The 19555-nt window shown below is 46.3% G+C and overlaps 1 protein-coding gene across 3 annotated transcripts in view; it reads right to left on the bottom strand.

Moving 5' to 3' along the window:
* The window catches only part of ARHGAP44 (Rho GTPase activating protein 44), a 164543-nt gene that overhangs the window by 32205 nt on the left and 112783 nt on the right, over positions 1–19555 (bottom strand). For all 3 annotated transcript variants that reach the window (XM_034989629.1, XM_034989631.1, XM_034989630.1), the window contains exons 7-10: positions 12976–13093; positions 5656–5724; positions 3383–3464; positions 2811–2938 (exon numbers count right to left, since the gene is read on the bottom strand). In XM_034989629.1, coding sequence (XP_034845520.1) covers positions 2811–2938; positions 3383–3464; positions 5656–5724; positions 12976–13093 — 397 coding nt within the window. The remainder of the gene's footprint in view (positions 1–2810; positions 2939–3382; positions 3465–5655; positions 5725–12975; positions 13094–19555) is intronic.

Below are 19555 nucleotides of genomic sequence, written 5' to 3'. Positions count from 1 at the left end.
GCAAAAGGAACAAACACGAAGTCTCCCTAGCTCCCTTCCTCCAAAATCTCCTCGATGCGTTTTCCCCATCACCATCTCCCAATATTATAGTTGCCCTGCTCCCTGCAGGGTAAGTGCATGTGCGTGCATGCATGCGTGTGTGTGTCCTGGGAGATGCAGGGCTCTACTTTTAGAGGCCAAGTCTATGTCCTCAGGGGACGGGCAAACTAGGGGTGGCTTTTCAGGGAGCGATGCCTCGGTTGGCCCCTCCGTGTTTCATTCTTAAAGTTACTTCTGAATCCCTGTCACCTCTTCCAAGCGAACCACTGTACCTTGTACAAAAGTGAGGGAGGAGGAGGAGGAGGAGGAGGAGGAGGAGGAGGAAGAAGAAGAAGAAGAAGAAGAAGAAGAGAAAGAAGAAAGAAGAAAGAAGAAAGAAGAAAGAAGAAAGAAGAAGAAGAAGAAGAAAGAAGAAGAAAGAAGAAGAGGAAGAAAGAAGAAGAAGAGGAAGAAAGACGAAGAAGAAAGAAGAGGAAGGAAGAAGAAGACGATGAAGACGACGACGAAGACAGGGGTGTGCTGAAGAGACAAATGCAGGTCACCAGTAGAACGGAACCCCCCCAAGCCACAGGTGAGTTGGACATGGTCGAAGAGCTACTGATTGGTTTTGCTTTCTCAGCTCCTGGCGTTCTGTGACGCAGCCCACAGACTGAGAAACGGGCTGGCAGAATAGTCCTTGCTCTTTCAACCTTGTGTGGCCACCATTTGGGTCTCCAAAGGTTCTTCAGAAGAAAATGTGCCTGGTCTAGAATATGGAGTGTTTGGCCTGCTAAGATGGCTAACTCTGTTCTAAGCAGATGTCCAAAGCTCTCTTCCTCCGTGTATGTGAGGAAGCTCCATAAATATGTTTGGACTAGTGTATAACTAAGGCTGATGTGACCAAGACCAAGCTACAGCAGATACCAAAGCAGTGGGTTGGACTCTCATAAAACCATGCCACTGCCGAGGAGGAAACCAAACGCAATGGCACTTGGTGACAGACAATGCCAAAGAGAAGTGAGTAGCGTTGTCAAACAGAAGCCTATAGATTTTTGACTGTGTTACTGAGAAGGCTGTTTCACTGAGCGACAGATAAAAACCAAGAGGAGGAAGAGGAGATTCTTACAAAAGCTAGTGAGTCCAGTTTGGGGGCATCTGAGGAAAATCTGTGGGTGCATAATGAAGAAATGGCGGCACACATGGGAGTGGAGCCCAGAGGAGCGGGGAGGACCCCAAATGTTCCCCGAGGGCAGGGATGGGATGATGGTGCTGATAATTCCGACGGTGCTGGCAGGGGCGAGAGAGAAACCGGGGAGCCAAGGCAAAAACAAAACCAAAGAGCTGGGGAAGGAAGAGGCTGTAGTTGGGTTGAAAAAAGATTTTTTTTCTTTTTCCCAGGCTTGGGACAATCTGAGCATTTCTTTCTTTCTTTTTTTTTTTTTTAAAGATTTTATTTATTTATTTGGCAGAGAGAGACACAGCAAGAGAGGGAACACAAGCAGGGGGAGTGGGAGAGGGAGAAGCAGGCTTCTTGCCGAGCAGGGAGCCCGATGTGGGACTCGATCCCAGGACCCTGGGATCATGACCTGAGCCGAAGGCAGATGCTTAACGACTGAGCCACCCAGGCGCCCAACCTGAGCATTTCTGCTACTAAAAGGAGAAAAGCTGGTACAAAGTAGGGAGAAACAGAAGAGGGAGGGGGGTGGTTGAGGGAGAGGCAGAAAGAACCCGTGGACGCGGATTAGATATTTGAAGATATTAACACACTCTGTTTCCTTTTTGTATATGATGTTTTTATGTTCTATATTATACGTAATTACTACTTATTCCCTATCTTTTAGAGAAACATACTGAAGTATTACAGGTGAAATGACACAGTGTCTGGGATGGGCTCCCAATTATCCAAGGCAGGCGTTGGGCGGGGGCAGGAACGGAGGCAGAGGGGAAGCAGGATTGTCCATAAGCTGGGTGATGAGGCTCATTATTTTATCTTTATGTGTTGCAGTTTTTCCGTAATTTTAAAAAGCAATGGCGGGGGGGGGGGGGGGGGGTGGGGAAGCTCAGTTCACCTCCATCCATGAGGCTCTGGCTCAGGGACCGTAAAGATCTCCTCATCCAGTAACTGATAACAGACACAGGAATGCCCGACACTTAAAACGTGGTCCCAAACCCCACATTCATCTCCATCCCTTGAGAACAGGCCACCTGTCAACACGCCTGGCACAGAGGCGGTGACCAACGTGCATTCAGACACTCATTGGCTTCCTTCTCTGGTGCAGACTCACCTCAGTTTGTCACACGTGACCCAGGGCCCACGTAAAGACTCGCAGCTGTTCTGAATTAATCTGAATTAATCGGGTGCATTTGATGGATGCTGGACACATGTCCCCCAGCACGTTCATAAGCCACCATCTCCCCCTTGTACACCCCGCTCAGCGATAAATGCACGGCATGCCCTAAGTGAATCTCGACTGGCCGATCAGATCAAAGGAAGATGGACCAGAGATTTTTAAAATAGCCCACAGAAGGGAGGGTGCAGAAGAAGAGGAAAAGGAGGGAAGGGGGAGCAGCCTGGACACATCCTGGGGAATATGGAGACAGGACGGCTGGAGGGCGGCTAGACGTTCCTCGGGGGCCAGCGGTATCAGCCTCCCACAATCCAAGTGAAGGCTCACGGGAGAAAGCAGGACCAATGTGTGTGCTGCAGGACGGGGCGAGGAGGAGATCCCGCAGGCTCTGTGGCCCGGAGAAGACACCTGCTGGGGGCTGGGTTCAGCCGTCCCCGGACCTACCTCCTCCTGCATCCCACACTCAAGCAGCATTGTCACACAGGCCTCGATGGGAAAGGCGATCTCCCGGCCGCTGATCATCAGGTGCTCCTCCAGAGGCTTCCCGAAGGAAGGCTTCTCCACCCAGGCCTCTGAGCGGGGAAGCAAGAGAGGGGCCCGTCAGCAGTCAGTGAAGGGCACTCATGCTCGAATATTTCTTTTCCTCTGGTCAAAGATCTGCCTGACTCCCCAAGACACGGAGGCCCTGCTGAGTCTCCATTCTTGTGGTTTGGGGAGGAGGGAGGAGCCCGGCGGGGCAGACGGCTGGTGAGCTGCGTCCGGACCTGCCGGGCTTCGTGCTGGATACGCACCAACCACACACACCCATGCACACCCCCCAACTCATCCCCTGCAGGGAGCAGTGGGTATGGGGGTGTGCTGGCTCAAAGGACCAGCGTGGGAAGTTCTAGAGGCTCGTCTCAACGTGGGCCTGTTGAGAGGTGCGTGAGGGTGGAGGAGATCGGGGCCTGAGGGTCTCGTCCCAGCGGGCAAGCGGCCTCACCCACCTCCCCGCTCCAAGAAAGGTCTGCACTTACCCTGTTGTGCTTTTATCTGAGGCAACACAGCCTGCAAGAGGGCCAGTGACTTCCTGTGGTACTCTGCTTGCACTTCGATGAGCTGAGGAGACACAAGGGCGAGCATCCCCTTTGCTGGAGGGTGGGGAGCACAGCTGCTATGCGCCGTGGGGGGCTCCGCGTGAAGGTGCTACCTGATTCGCAGGGAGGGTGGCAGAGTCCCCTGCTCTCTCTCAGGCCGCCTCAAATGATGACTCGAGCTTGCCTCCTCCTTAGCCTTGGGAGCAAAGGGGTCCCCAACAAGTGGACATTTTCGAGGCAGGAGAGCCACTGAGGATGAGGGGGGACCACCCCAGGCCTGGCGCCTGACACAGACGGCTTGCCTTCACCGTATCCTTACCTTGCCTTGCACCCCATGCTCAAAGCAAAGGCAACAGACAGAGGTACAACAGGAAACTATAAACGGGGAACACATTTAGAAATCCATTTGCCTAGGGGCACCTGGGTGGCTCAGTCGGTGAAGCGTCTGACTCTTGGTTTTGGCTCAGGTCATGATCTCTGGGCCGTGGGATCAAGCCCTGTGTTGGGCTTCGTGCTCGGTGGGGAGTCTGCCTGGGATTCTCTCTCTCCCTCTGCTCCTCCCCCACCCCGAGCATGCATGCTCTCATGCTATCAAAGAAATAAATAAATCTTTAAAAAAAAAATCCATTTGCCTAGAAGACAGAGCTAAATGCTAGGGTGTATACATCTTGGTTTCTGCAAAGTCAGTTTAATATATAAGTGATCAGAAACCGTGTGGCTTGGTCCGCAATCCTCAAGGACCTTGGGAGGTGAAATTACTCTGCCTCCATGATATAGACCCCAAAACCCAAATTCTTTCAATTTCCCTGTTTTGACCCTCCCGCCACTAAAACAGCTGCTGAAATGTTAATGAGCAGATGAACCCCGGTAAGCAACAGTCCTGCCATTTCTGTTCTGAGACCCCCACCCCACAACTGGGTGTGCTTGAGGGAAAGGGGAGAGAATCGCTCCATTTAAACGCTTGGCACGCGGGGCAGATCCTATTATCTCCAAGTAAAAACTAAACACTAGTTAATTAAATTAAAAAAAAAAAGAATCAGAACATTGGGGAAGAAATGGTACATAAATGGCAGGGAGGCAGTCCAAGAAAGCTTTGGAATGTCAAAAATGTCATTAAGTTCCAGAAATTCTAAAGTATTATCTCTGTAAATATACCCAATGGAATATACTTGAGAAAGTGCTATTATTTTAAAATAAACTTTCCAGGCTGGAAGGAATGCTTATCAGTTCTTTTTTTGGGGTCAAGGGAATGCCTCTCAAGGTCTGGACCACTCACTGATCACAGCGTTGGGGGACTGCTACGAGCCCAGGGTGCTTACAATTTTAAAATTTTCGGGATTTCTCCTTCTTTTTCTCCTCCTTACCTTCCTTATCATCCCATCACTTCCCCAATCATTTAAGGTTTGAGTTTTGTCCCCAGCTTAGAAGGCACGTGAACTTAACTGGATTTTTAATTTGTTATTTTTTCTCTCAAGTTTTTTTTTTTAATTAGTGCTGGTTTTGTTTTATTTTGTTTTCGACTTGCCTTGCACTTACCCTGGTAGAGAGCCAGGGTCTTAATTATTTGGACCAGATTATTCAAGTATGGATGACTCAGATCCTGTTTCTCTCTGGTCTAAATCTGCTTTCATCGATGAGAATCAGGCAAACAGGCCCCATTAATCACCGTATACCTACTTGTCATTGTCTTCGGCCAAAATCGAAATGAGAAACAATTATGAGCTGGGGGCAGGGTTATCTTCTTCTCCCCAAGTTCCTTGTTTATGACAGACCCAGCTTTTGTGACCTTGGCCCGACTGACATTTGGGACTGAGTCATTCTTTGCTTTGGGGGACCGTCCCATGCACTGGAGGATGCCTGGCCTCACCCTTGATCTCTCCTCCCTAGATGCACCTCCTCAAGTGCCTGTAGACATGGCCAGACATCCACTGGAGGAGGGAACAAAATCACCCTCTGGTTGGGAACCACTGCCACAGACCACAGAGTCGTGATCACCTTCATAGATGGGTTGAGTTTTATTCTTAGGTTTTTAGAGAAATCCATACAAGGAGAAATAGAAGACTGGACTTATTCACAGTCAGAAGAGTTAAAAACCATACTCTTTCCCATGAGGTGCTCCACCGAGCGCCCTTCGGCTCCATGCCACGTTCCTTCCTGTTCACATCCTGACTTGTGAGCAAACCCGACGTGCTCTTACCTTTCTAGACCCTTACCGTTTGAAAGTAGTTTGCATAGTCGATTTCTTTGGCCACAAAACTGTACATGTCTGCTGAGAGCTGGTCCTGTGGAAGGTAAAATGCACAACCGAGGTAAAACAGAGAACACTCTAGCGGCTAATGCATGAGTCTAGACTTCGTAGAAGCAAGAACCTTCACTGCCGTCTAATCTCATTTTAAATGATTCCCGCCATGGCCCGGACTTTTCTCATGGGCATTCCCGCGTTTCCCAGCCATGACTCCAGAGAATGAGTAAGTGTGGAAAGAGCACCTCTGCCAGGCAATTTCCCCAGGGATTATAAAGCATGAACCACGTCCAGAGTCAGGAAAGCTGGTGTGGGGGAGTGATGTGCAAATTACTTCCATACATCTCTGTAGTCTGTGTCACCACTCCTGAAAATGGTCCATCCTTTCTTTTCCTTGATGGTTGCACTGCTTTGCTCTCCGCCCCCAACACTGACTGGTCCATCACAAGCATATGGGAAAGAGGCGGAAACGCACCAATTTGGGGGAAGTTGGCAAAGACAGATGGGCAGGTTCAAAGGAGGGTTGCTGATTCGAAATTTGGAAAAACCGGAATTTAGTCAATGCCCCAGGCAAATCTCATGGTGTTAACTGTCCTTCGCCATCCGGCTCTGCGTGGGATCAGGGGGCAACGACCTAACACTGCATCTGAATCTGGAATGTGTCCTCCCCGGAGGAGAACGGTTTCAGTTCCACAGAAACACCCATAGCGAGGTACGGTAAAAGTACATTCTGGGAAGGATGCAGACTCGGTCACTAACCATGATTTTTAGCATGCCGTGTGTGACCTTGTCTGCACAAGCCAGGTGAGCTCTAAAGGTCCTCCCTGTCTGGAAGCCTTAAGTAGGAGATCTTTACAAGGGATGCTTAGTCGAGAGAAGAATCTATGATGTCTGCGTTGAGGAAAATAGGAGAACAGCACAAGAAAGCTGATCCAGATGCTGAATGAATTCAAGCGACCCACTCCGTGCTTCAGCAAGAGCCTGATGCATGGAAACCTCAAGCATTCTGCACCAACCCCACCAACCCTCAGCCCCTCCAGTTGTCCATTAAGCTATTCCCAGTGAGAACACTGGGATGTGAGCAGCAATCTGTTTCCTCTTCAAGTATCCTTGACAGGCAAACCGTGTGGAAGAGTTCTTGTACCCAAGGCACAGAGTTAAAAGGGAAATCTGTTCTCTGGAGAGCTTTAAGCACAGATTAGTCAATGCTACACTTGGTCCAGTTTCAAAGAATGAAGAAAGAGGAGGGGGAAATGAATTAACATTCGCTGGGAACCACCTAAGTGCCAAGCACAATGTCACTTGGAGTTCTCATCTAACTCTCTTAGGGTAAAGTGCTCAATTTCCAATTTTGGATGAGTGGCTACCGAGAGTTCAAGGATCTTATCTCCTGTCTGTCCTCCACCATCTGAAATGTGCTTTGCACATTAGTAGGGGCTTTGTAACTATTTGCTGATATAAGGGATGGAGAAACGCAGGCTCAGCAATGGTAACTTTCCCAAGGAATAAAATGGGTTCTAAGCCTCAGCTCCCCCTCATCGGAGCATCCCGGCAATGAAAGCCTTTGTGGGGCTGCTGAATCTAGCAAAGGTTCTAGAGGAATCGACTTCGTCTGCCATCCACCCCCCCGCCCCCGCCAAGCAACTTTCTTTGGTCAGGAGACATCCATCACTGGCAGTCAGTCCTGAGGGAGGTATGTCAAGTCAGGGAAAACACAAAGGGTCAAAGGATCAAAATGGCTCAGCAGGCAAAGGAGGGACCCCTCAAAGACTAAATGTCACACTGAATACACCGTCAGTGACTCAGCATTTGAGCTTTGCCAAAAGATAATCCTAGAAAAGGCAGACAGACCGTCTGTGAGTGCCCTCAGGAATACCACAAGGTTTTTTAAAGGTATAATTAGATTACTGTCTTACTGAGTTAACAATACGGGTCCCAGATAAGCCACACTCCAAAGTCAGAAATAAAAGTGGAAACTAAATCCAATTTCCATGTATCTAAATCATTAGTGAATTTTCTTTATAAAGGAAAAAAAAAAAACAACACATCAATAATCACCAGAGTTTCACATGCTTCAAAAATCATTTGTTTTCTGATTTGGCAACCAATCCACACTCAGAAAGATACAGAGTGAAAACCAAATCACCTGCCATCGCACCACACAGAGATAAGCTCTAAATACCATGATGGCTGATCATTTTGTATCTATTTTAATCAGTCATATGTTTGTATGATTGCTTGGTTTACAAAAATGGGACCAGATGGTTTTGTAGCTCATTACCCCCCAGATAAACATTCTTTCTAGTGGCCACTCCTTATAGTTAAATTTAAAAAATATCAGCTAGATAGTCATGACTTGGGATATTAGGCTTTTGGTTAAAAAAGAAAAAAAAACATGACACCTGGGCATATCATATTCAAACTTCAGAAAATCAATAATAATGAAATATTCAAAGAAGCCAGAGGTTAAAAACATTTGCCAGGAGAAGACCAAAGATAAGAATTACATCTGAGGGGCGTCTGGGTGGCTCAGTCGTTAAGCGTCTGCCTTCGGCCCAGGTCATGATCCTGGGGTCCTGGGATCGAGTCCCACATCGGGCTCCCTGCTCCGCGGGAGGCCTGCTTCTTCCTCTCCCACTCCCCCTGCTTGTATTCCCTCTCTCGCTGTGTCTCTCTGTCAAATAAATAAAATCTTTAAAAAAAAAAGTCACATAAAGAATTCAAAGACCAAATATTAAAAAAAAAAAAAAAAAATTACATCTGACCTTGCCTCAGAAACCATGCAAGCCAGAAGAGGGTGGGGTAAAATATTTAAAGTGTTGAGAAGAAAAAAAAACAAAACCAAAAAAACAAAAACAAAACCCTTCAACCGAGAATTCTGTACCCTACAAAATTACCTTCAAAAGGGACTTGAAGAAACTTTGTTGCCCACAGACCTAATAAGAAATGTTAAAAAAAAAAAAAAAAAAGTTCTTTAAGAGAGAATGAAAAAGATATAGGTCAGAAACTCAGACCTACACAAAGAAGAGAAGAGCATCAGAGAATGGGTAGTGAAGCTACAATAAAACTTTTATTTTTCTTATTCTTAATCAAACTGGTGTTTGTTCATAACGATAGCAACAATGTATCCATATCTATGTGACGTTTTCTTACTAAGAGATACTTGCACTATAAATGAAACAGTATCTAGCTATTCCAAAGTGGATTTGGATTAGTTGTAAATGTATACTGCAAACTCTAAGGCAACCACTAAAAAAACCTAAAACAAAAAAGTATAATTGATATGCTGAGAAAGGACAGAAAATAAAACCATATAAAATGCTAAAGTAAAACTCAAAAGGCAGAAAACCTGAAGGGAGAAATAGTAATAGAGAACAAGGGCAACCAATAAAAAACAGGAACAATTATGGTAGATATTAATCCAACTATATTCAATAATTATTTGAACAAAAATGAAAAGACACCAATTAAAAGGCAGAAATTGTCAGAGTGGATCAAAAACCAAGGACCAACTATAAGTACAAGAAACCTGCTTTAAATATAAAGATATGTGTAGATTATGGGGCGCCTGGGTGGCTCAGTCGTTAAGTGTCTGCCTTTGACTCAGGTCATGATCCCAGGGTCTTGGGATCGAGCCCCACATCGGGCTCCCTGCCCAGTGGGAAGCCTGCTTCTCCCTCTCCCACTCCCCCTGCTTATGTTCCCTCTCTCGGTGTGTGTCTGTCAAATAAATAAAATCTTTAAAAAAAAAAAAAAAGATATGTATAGATTAAAAAGATGGAGAAAGGCATACCCTGTTAATACTAATCAAAAGAAAGTGGGAGTGGCTGGCTATATGTCCCCCAGACTGGCATTCGGAGTGAGAGAAGTTATCAGGGATAAAGAGGGACAACATTAATGCTAAAGGGGTCATTCTACAAGATGTAACAATCCTTCGTGCGTGTGCACCTAACAGCACAGCATCAAAGTACATGCGGCAAAAGTGATAGAACTGCAAAGAGAAATACAGGAATCCGCTCTTATAGCTGGCGACTTTAATACCCATCTATCAGAAATGGACAGCTCCAGCAGGGAGAACTGCAGTATGGACAGAGCTCAACTCAACAGCACCATCCATTAACTAGATAGAGCTGACATCCACAGACTACTTCATCCAACAACAGCAGAATACACATTCTTCCTGAGCTCGCAAGGAATGTCCACTAAGACAGATCACATCATGGGCCATAAAACACATTTTGACAAATCTAAAAGAATTGAAATCATACAGTGTTGGCTCTCTGACCACAGTGGAATTAAACCAGAAATAAAACTACAGAAATAGAGCTGGAAAAAACCCCCAATCCTTGGGAGATGAAACAACACAATGCTAAATAACAACCTGATTTAAAAATGGGCAAAAGACCTGAACAGACATATCACCAAAGTATATGTACAGATGGCAAGTAAGTGTGTGAAAAGATGTTCATCATCTTACGGCATCTGTGAAATACAATTTAGAACAACGAGACACCACTGCATCTCTGCTGGAATGGCCAATACTCAAAACACAGACCACACCAAATGCTTCAACCTTGAGGTGGAAGATGCCTGGGATATTTTCCCATGCAAAGGAATACACGTATATAAACAAGTTTTTAAATGGCAGACATCAACAAAGCCAAATGGCAAACAGCAGATTGGAAAAATGATCTGCAACAGAACAGACAGAAGAAAGTTTAATACCCCTAATATGCAGAGGAAAAAATTTATAAATTGATATTTAAGAAAAACAGAAATGTTGGTCCACTTGCCAATACAAAAAGGCAATTTGCCAACCTGGGAATGTCTATGTGTATCTGAAGAATATCCAATAAAGACCCAAAGATCCACTCAGCATTACTAATAGTCAGGGAAATTAAAATTACAGTAACAGAGATAAGTCAGCTTTTTCCCCCTCACCAGACTGGCAAAAGTTGAAAACAGGAACAATATACATCACAGGGAAAGATGTGGGGAAATGTGCAATTTTGTATATTGCTGGTGGGAATGTGAACTATTTCCTTTTGAGAGAAGTGAACTGTCACAATCAAAATTTAAAATGTATAGTCTTTGACCTAAAAATATCACTTTGGGAAAGCCATCCCATAAAAAAAAAATTACCAGTGCATAAGAATATACATATAAAGATGCTGACTGTATCATTCCTGGTGAGGGCAAAAAGAAAACATACTAGTTTGAATACCCATCAACAGGAAAAGAGTTACACAAATCATGGTGTATACGTATCCCTATGATGGAATACTATGGACTTTATTAAAAAGACTAAGTTAGAGCGATAGCTACTAACCTGGAGAGATATCCAGGATGTATTAATTGAGAAAAGCAAGTGGTAAATTAATATAAGCAACACACACACACACACACACGAAACAAGTAACTAGGAAAATTCTATGAGCGTATGTTTGTATGATTATGAAAAAAAGGGGTGGGAGTCTATATAAAGGCTCTACAGCTGACCTCCTTTATCTTTATCACTTTTATGGCCACTCAGCATGTAACAGAGCACCATCGTTCACAACAATTCCGAATAAATATTGGTGAAGAAGGGGAATTGGCCACTCTCTCTGGAAACAGAGGGGTTGCTGGGTAGGAATGGGGGGCAATTACTGGTGTTTCTTCTTGATATATTTTCATGCTTTTTCACTGGTTATGGCGAAACGTATTACTTCTTTAATCTTTTAAAGGGAACTGAACATATTTTTTTGGTAAAAAAAACAGCACACGTAAAGAGCTACAGAACAGTGAAGGTATTAAACTCCTGTTCTGACGTACTTGGAGAGTCATATCCAGCATCCCCTCAACACCACTGTCTCTTGTCTGTTACGGGGTGATTTTGTAAGAAACGGGACTCTTAACTAAAGAACACAAGTCCACGGTAAAATGGGTAGACACTTCACAGAGTCAAAGTGAGATCAGCATGAGAGTTAGACTTCACAAATGGCACCAGCTAAGTATTTGTCTTTTACACGGGAGTTCAACTGACAAATCAGCCGTACTCACGATGTGTCTTGGGACCTGATGAAGTATTTCAAAGTCTTACTTTGCTCGAGTCCATGGTACTGTAGGTGGAGAGATCATGAATTCTTTACCTACTCGTCAGGGTTCCTAATTCCAGACAGCAATTCTATCTGACCCTGAACGTCACCTGAATGCAAGGTTAAGCCACCCCGCACAGAGAGGCTATAAAAAGAGAAGCCAGAGGGCAAGCTGACAAGACTAGAGAAAGCCACAAAGAACAGAGATGTCTGCATGCCAAGTGGCGACGCTCTTTTAAAACTATGAGATTAGGGGGCGCCTGGGTGGCTCAGTTGGTTAAGCATCTGCCTCTGGCTTGGGTCGTGATCCTGGGGTCCTGGGATCGAGTCCCTCATGGGGCTCCCTGCTCAGCGGAGAGTCTGCTTCTCCCTCTGCCTCTCCCCCAACTCGCGCATGCTGTCTCTCAAATAAATAAAATAAAATCTTAAAAAAGCAAAAAACAAAAAACAAAAATGTATGAGATGAAGACAACACGTGGGTAGCCAGCACGCTTCCAGAAAATGTGATCCTCTTGTTCCTTGGATCTAAACCAGAACGGACATATCTACGTGTATATAGATGTGCATATACACACAGTCTCATGAACGGGGTCTTGCTAGTTCTGCCCCATACAACATTTGTGGCAAAGATGGGAAACGTCTGAACAGGTGTAACAAAGGGCTTCTGACATTCCCAAGGGCAGAGGCATGGATTTCTTAGAATGCGACATTCCTCTCTTAACAAGAGGGAACTCCTCTTTTCGCAGACTATCTCCCTGGTCAGCATTTCAACTTCACAGTTGACTATGTCCCAGGAGGCAGGAGATGGGTCAAGTGACTCAGGAAATATCATTACCAGGTGAACAAAAAGATAAACAATTTAATACCAACAGCGAGTCAAGGTTGGTCTACTGTCTAAATTCTCAACTGTTCCACCCGGCCGAGAGTCCATTCTGTGGGACTCAGGTACCTCACAAAAGCTTCATAGATACACCAAGGCTACTTCCTCTGTGCCCGACGCACGGGAACCCTGCTGAGGCCGCCTCGAAGCCCCCAACTCTTAGGGCTCACCCCAGGCTCTAGAGACACCAGCAGGCAAGCTTGGGGACATTCAGCTCAACCAGAGCTCCTGCTTAGGTTTTAATAAAATGCCAGTGAGGAAAAAGGGACTCCCTTAGGGTTCCCCCAATTGTCCCGGTAAAGAGGAGCAAAGACGGGGGTGGGGAGGAGGGTACCCTGCAAATCTCCACTCTGTTGGCAGCTTCCTCCATTTCTTCCCTGAGGGCATCAGCTTTGGCACCCACAGGCTGCAAGCCACCGGACAGACCTGAAGACTTGGAAGTCTGCTGCCACCTGATGGAAAACAGGAGAAAAAGAGGGGAGGCATGAGACAGGTGGAGAGCCCTGGGAATAACACCTTGGGGATGCGGAGAAGAGAGCGGCTTACAAACACTACCCAGGAAGAAGGGGGCAGCTGTGCCCGGACACGGAGGGGACAGGCATGCCCCAGCCTGCCACCATTTTCCCAGAAATGTGTTGCCCGATGACCATCACCGGTGCTTTGTCCGAGGCCCGGTCTATGTCATCCCCATACGCTCCTTGCCTTCCCCGTGGGCTCGGAGTCTGGAAACACTCGCCGACGTGGCCGGAGCCAGTCGCCGGTGTCGGCTGGGAGAGAGAAGCAGAGGAGAAGCAGAGGAGAATCAAAACGAGTCCGAAGCCCCAAATCTCCACCGGTCAGCACAAAAAAGCTTCCCGTCGACACTCGGATACCGCGTTCGTATTTCCTTCGACGTCTGTCCTTGTGCGGGGACAGCAGGTGTCGGAGGAGGCGGCTCGGGAAAGTGTCGTGGCGAAGTACAGATGTTTCTGCCGGCCCTGGCATTATCAGGGAATTACCAAGAGCCCCGAAGGAAGGTTCCGATCACACAAGACAATATAGGAGTTGCAGCAGGGATGAGCAGTGGGTTCTTTTTCCACGGAGTCTGTACATTCAGAGGCTTATAAGGGCCCTGGAGTAAGAGCACCAAGTCAGATGGGTCAGTATCTTAAAAAACCAGTCCACCCTTTGTTTCCCTACTTGTAACTGGGACAGTTGAGATGCACAACCACTTCACGGCCCTAAGAAAAACAATAGGGTCGTTAGGATGACAAAGGGCGGCCAACAGAGGACTGCAGTCTCTCCGGGGAAGTCGGGAGGGACAGTGAGGGGAAGGGGACCCTGGTGGGGGTGCTGGCCTGCCTCAGTTGACAAGAGACGCTGAAAACTGTCATGTGAACACTCCCAGTGAAATAGGGCAACAGACTATAAACAGTTTTGCTTAAACACCATTCAGGCCTGTGGCGTGCAGACCCAACCTGACGGCCCTATAGGCCTTATCTGGCTCTTAGGCCATCCATCCTAGAGGCACAAAGCGCAATGTGACCCTCATTTTGAGAGTCAAGACTCCCTAGGTGGTTTCTCTACATGATTTCTTCTTTCTCTGAGTTTGTTATCTGCGGGACAAAGAGAAGAGTACAAGACCATGACACAAGAAAGGGAAATGAAAGTCCTCTTTGGTATTAGCAAAAAAGAATAAAATAAAGGATTCTGTGTTACTTTAAAAAAAAAATGCATTCATGTGGGGAGGGGGGGCGCCTGGGTGGCTCATTCGGTCGGGCATCCGCCTCTTTATTTCGGCTCAGGTCATGATCTCAGGGTCCTGGGATCGAGCCCCAGGTCTGGCTCCATGCTTAGCGGGGAGTCTGCTTGAGATTCTCTCTCTCCCTCTGCCCCTGCTCACACTCGCTTTAAATAAATAAATAAAATCTTGAAAAAAAAATGCATTCACAGGAAAAGGACTTAAGAAGGCTTTAGGGCGCCTGGGTGGCTCAGTCGTTAAGCATCTGCCTTCGGCTCAGGTCATGATCCCAGGGTCCTGGGATCGAGCCCCACGTCGGGCTCCCTGCTCAGCAGGAAGCCTGCTTCTCCCTCTCCCACACCCCCTGCTTGTGTTCCCGCTCTCGCTGTGTCTCTCTCTGTCAAATGAATAAATAAAATCTAAAAAAAAAAAGAATTCAGGGCAAATTACAAAGGAAATAGTCTACTCAAAGATGTTGAAAAATCTAAACTAATAGATACGGATTGCAAAAATTCCTGGGTAGTTCTTTCTCATATGGTTTGCCCGACAGAAATGATCTGTTTAATAAACTCCCGGTTTAGTCACTTGAAACAGAGTATTAAAGCGTTGTGGGATTTTTTTTTGTCAAATAAAATAGGAGATGTCGTGGCTATAATTTAGATTGCTGATAATGAATATGGTAGATTATGAGATTAAGCTCAGGGGTGCCTGGCTGGCTCAATGGGTAGAGCACATGGCTCTTGATCTCAGGATCTCAGGGTCATGAGTTCAAGCCCCACATTGTGTGTGGAGCCTACAAATAAATAAACAAACAAACAAACCTGCAACCACAATGTGGCTCATGCTATCTCAAGAAAAAACAACTAACCAACATATGTATGAAAAAAAATTAAGTAAACAGACACTGATTTTTTGAGGCTTCGAAGATCTGGATTTGATTTTTTGTAAAAACCTCAATCATCCTTAATATGTGTCTATTAAAATGAAGATATTTCCCGAAACTACCTTCCTTTTCTTTCCTATTTCCCTCTGTCTTTTCCCCTAAATATCTACTTTAGATAATCTCTTGGCAGTTTAGATCTTTCCCCCTCCCTTTATAGGGAACTTTATTCGCAATAGAGAAGTAAGTAACCTACTTTGAGATTCCAAAATAGTGATAAGATGCAGAATGAGAGGGGCGCCTGGGTGGCTCAGTCGTTAATCATCTGCCTTCGACTCAGGTCATGATCCCAGGGTCTTGGGATCGAGCCCCGCATCGGGCTCCCTGCTCCACAGGAAGCCTGCTTCTCCCTCTCCCACTCCCCCTGCTTGTGTTCCCTCTCTCGCTGTCTCTCTGTCAAAAAAAAAAAAAAAAAGATGCAGAATGAGAGTGTGGAAATCAGATAATAAAATAGCAAGGAAAACATGGGAAAATGTGTATGGACAGTAATCTGTTGGGAAAAGAGACCATAATCATGAATTTCAAGGTATGGTGGCCTTGTCAGACATCTGTTCTGTAAATAAACTCAAGCACTTCCCTGCTCCGACAAGAGAAGAAACCAGGGATTCTCGGCCAAGAAGTCTGAGCTTTCAAATTTGCAGAGCAGAAAGTTCCAGGCATTAAGGAGGGCACGTGATGTAATGAACACTGGGTGTTATATGCAACTGATGAATCACTGAACTCTACCTCTGAACCTTAAAATACACTCACTATATGTTAATTAATTGAAATTTTTTTTTTAAGGATTTTTTTTTAATTTATTTATTTGAGAGAGAGAGAATGAGAGAGAGAGAGAACATGAGAGGGGGGAGGGTCAGAGGGAGAAGCAGACTCCCTGCCGAGCAGGGAGCCCGATGCGGGACTCGATCCCAGGACTCCAGGATCATGACCTGAGCCGAAGGCAGTCGCTTAACCAACTGAGCCACCCAGGCGCCCAATTAATTGAATTTAAACAAAATAAAAAGAAGAAAGTTCTGCTCTGATGTGACACCATTATTAGCTGGGAAAGGTGCCATTGCTATATGGCTGGGGAGGTAGAGACGGAATACTACCTTTAATGAAGGCTAGAGGAGAGAAAAGGGCCAGAAATAGGGGTATGGAATTTTAGGGATCAGGAAAAGGGTCAAGAGGGCAAAGGCAAGAGGAGTTCAGGGCAACAGGAAGTCGAAAAGAGGAATTTTTGGAAGACAGACAGGAATGTTCCTTTAGAGGGACATTTATTATTTCATCTGTCCAGTCTCCTTTCCTCTGTCATTGGCATCCTCCGGTTTGTGAGGTCCTGCCCTACTCCTGCTCTGATGTGTGGGCCAAAGGGAGCTGCCAGGGTTGTTTCGTTTTGTTTTAAGATTTATTTATTTTAGAGAAAGAAAGAGAGAGAGCAGGGGAAGGGGCGGAGGGAAAAAACACCCAAGCAAAGCAGATTTCCGCTGAGCAAAGAGCCTAATGCAGGGCTTGATCTCACAACCCATGAGATCAGGACCTGAGCTGAAACCAAGAGTGGGACGCTTAACCAACTGAGCCACCCAGGCGCCCCGGGAACCTGCTGATTTTGCAATGACCCTCACTGTGAGTGGCCCAGGTGAGGGTCCCTGATGCAAGCTAAGCCCACACCCATCCTTCATCACCTTGACCAACTGACAGGCCAAGGAAGTGGCATCTAAGCAAAGTCTAGACAAATGAACCCTCTCCTCTGTACTTACAATTAGAACAAAAGGAACAGGTCTCATGCTGGGGAGACAGGAGCCCAAGGGACTATGAAGACACTGGATCTAAGATGCCTGTATGCGGGAGAGGTAGGAGATGAGGAACAGCTTCTAAGCCAATGAGACTGTGCAGTCCATCCTGGAGGCACTAAAATCTCTCCTAATTAGCTACTTCTTTAATTCCATGAGCTGCCCAGTATCCATCCCCCAACTCTCCTGTTTTATCTATATTAATTCACCTGCTTCCAGAGAAGGCAGGTGTCTTAATCTGCCTGGGCTGCCATGACCATATACCATAGAGTAGGTGGCTTAAGCAACAGAAATTAGTTTTCTGGAAGTTCTGGAGGCTGGAAGCTCCAGATTGAGGTTCTGGCAGGGTTTGGCCTGGTGGACGCTCTCTTACTGTCTCCTCGCTTGGGCCTTTCCTGTGAGTGAGTGTGTAAAGAGAAAGAAATCTCTCCCTTTCTCTTCTTAGAAGGCCACCAACCCAACTGGATTAAGGCCCTACCCTTATGACCTGACTTAAGCTTAATGAGTTCTGAAAGGTCCTATCTCCAGATAGAGTCATATTAGGGGGTTAGAGCTTCAACATGTGAATTCGGGGAGGGAGGATGAAATTTAGTCCACAGCTATTCAGCAGAAGCATAAAGCGTTCTGGACCGAGAAGGGCTGATCTTGAGATACATTCTCAGAAAAACTGAGGCAGCCTTCGGGAAGGAACGGGGCTCCTTCTGCAACCACTGCCAAACCAAATCTATCACAGAAAAGACACTGTGTATCATTCGATCCAATTCAATTCGCAATCTTAAATTCAGCATAAAGCTTCCTTGAGTTTTTCCTCCAGCCTCCTTATCTACCATCTTTTACTCAACTTCTAAGCTTTTGTCTTCTCTGAGGATATTAAGGCTTGTACGACTGGCTTTCCAAGCAGACAAGCCAGATTTACTCGAATCGAGGCAAATACACACCTTGGATTCAGACCTAATTAAACATTGGATAAAGGAGGTGGATTTGACAGTATCTGCCCAAGTTGTTGTAGAATTCAAGGTAACTCAGGAACGACAAAAAGGGACTAAAGAAAGGTTTGGTAATCCCGCAAAGAAAAGAACCTACAAAGTGACCACAGTGGGAGGCAGGGTGGGGCGGGGGTGGGGGCAGGAAGAACCCACTGTTCCAGAAGAGCGGCTGGTGATCCTTGCTATTCAATGGTATAGCATCTGGTCTTACCCTCACTGCTGTATCTTGGGGTGCGGTCCTCATGCTGACTCAAGAGTGAGGGGTTAGGGAAAAGGCAGGAAGTTGGGGTGGGTTGGCTTCTGAAAAGACAAGGGTTCTCAAGGGTCTCGACTGAAGTTTAGAAGCATAAAAATTTGGACAGGGGAGGTAGAGATCTCCTGACAATCAGCATGTCTTTACTCCTCGTATGACTCCCCAGATGTGGGTCTTGGAACGCTGATGTCATGGGCGGCAAGTGGACGTGGTCTGAGGATACGGTAGTCGGTGATGCCAAATCCATACTCCCCACGCAGCCTGCTCGGTCTTCCTCCACAAGTGCTAAGGAGAGAGCCTCAGACCTGGGTCGGAAAAACTTTGACAACTTTCCTCCTCCTCTTCCCTCTTAACAGAAGGAGATGAGCTTCGGGATCACAGCCTTCCACAGGCAACAGGATGTAAAGTTTACCATCACTGGCTTTGCTTTTGTCCCGTTCACTTCTGCGTCTACCTGGCATTTACAGCAAAGGGTAGTACCTTTCGATGTGTGGTAGGGCTCTAGCATTTTTTGAACGGATTCATTTTGAAGAAGCGGACTGACTTTTTTCGAGATGCGTGGGTTCAGATGTCCAAAACTGGTCGGGTGGACTGAAGTTTGGGAAACGCTAAATTAACGAAAGACATCTTTGTTTCCCTGCTCTTCTAACCTGTTCTACTTCTGGTCTTGGGGGGACCGCCCTACACTTCGTATTGGTCCAGATGTAGAATTCCAGGGTCCCATCTAGCACTTGGGAAGCACTGTGACAAACGTGATCTCAATTGACACTCAACACAACCTCCTCACGTCAACTCATGAACGGTTTTACTACCTACGCGCAGGTGACGGAACTGCAACTCTGGGAGGTTGACTGACTTGACCAAGCTCACAGGTCTCGAAAACTGGTGACCTTGGATCTCACCACCTCACCTCGGACTCCGGCTTCAGGACCCTATGTTACATCTCTCAGCCCGAGTAGATCAGTATTTTCTGGTTTTGTTTCTTTTCCTCAAGAAAATTAAAAAGAGGTAAGGAGAGGATTAAAATTGACCTGCAAAGGGCCTCTGGTAGCACCAAAATGTTCCTTCCATATTAATCTTCAGGAACCTGCATTCCTTCCAGCTGCAGAGTTAGGTGCACGCACCACTGCGAGAATTAGGAAGCTGTATACCCACCATCAGGACATATGGCGGTCAGAGTCAATGGCATCTCAGGGCCTCTGGAGCCCCCCTGCTATAACAGGCACTTTCCAGAGGCTTCTGA

Source organism: Mirounga leonina, unplaced genomic scaffold, assembly GCF_011800145.1.
Source record: "Mirounga leonina isolate KUSES-001 unplaced genomic scaffold, KU_Mleo_1.0 Mir_488, whole genome shotgun sequence".
In the NCBI taxonomy this organism is placed as follows: Eukaryota; Metazoa; Chordata; class Mammalia; order Carnivora; family Phocidae; genus Mirounga; species Mirounga leonina.
Note: the sequence above shows the minus strand (reverse complement) of the source record. Positions and strands in the feature narration are given on the sequence as shown.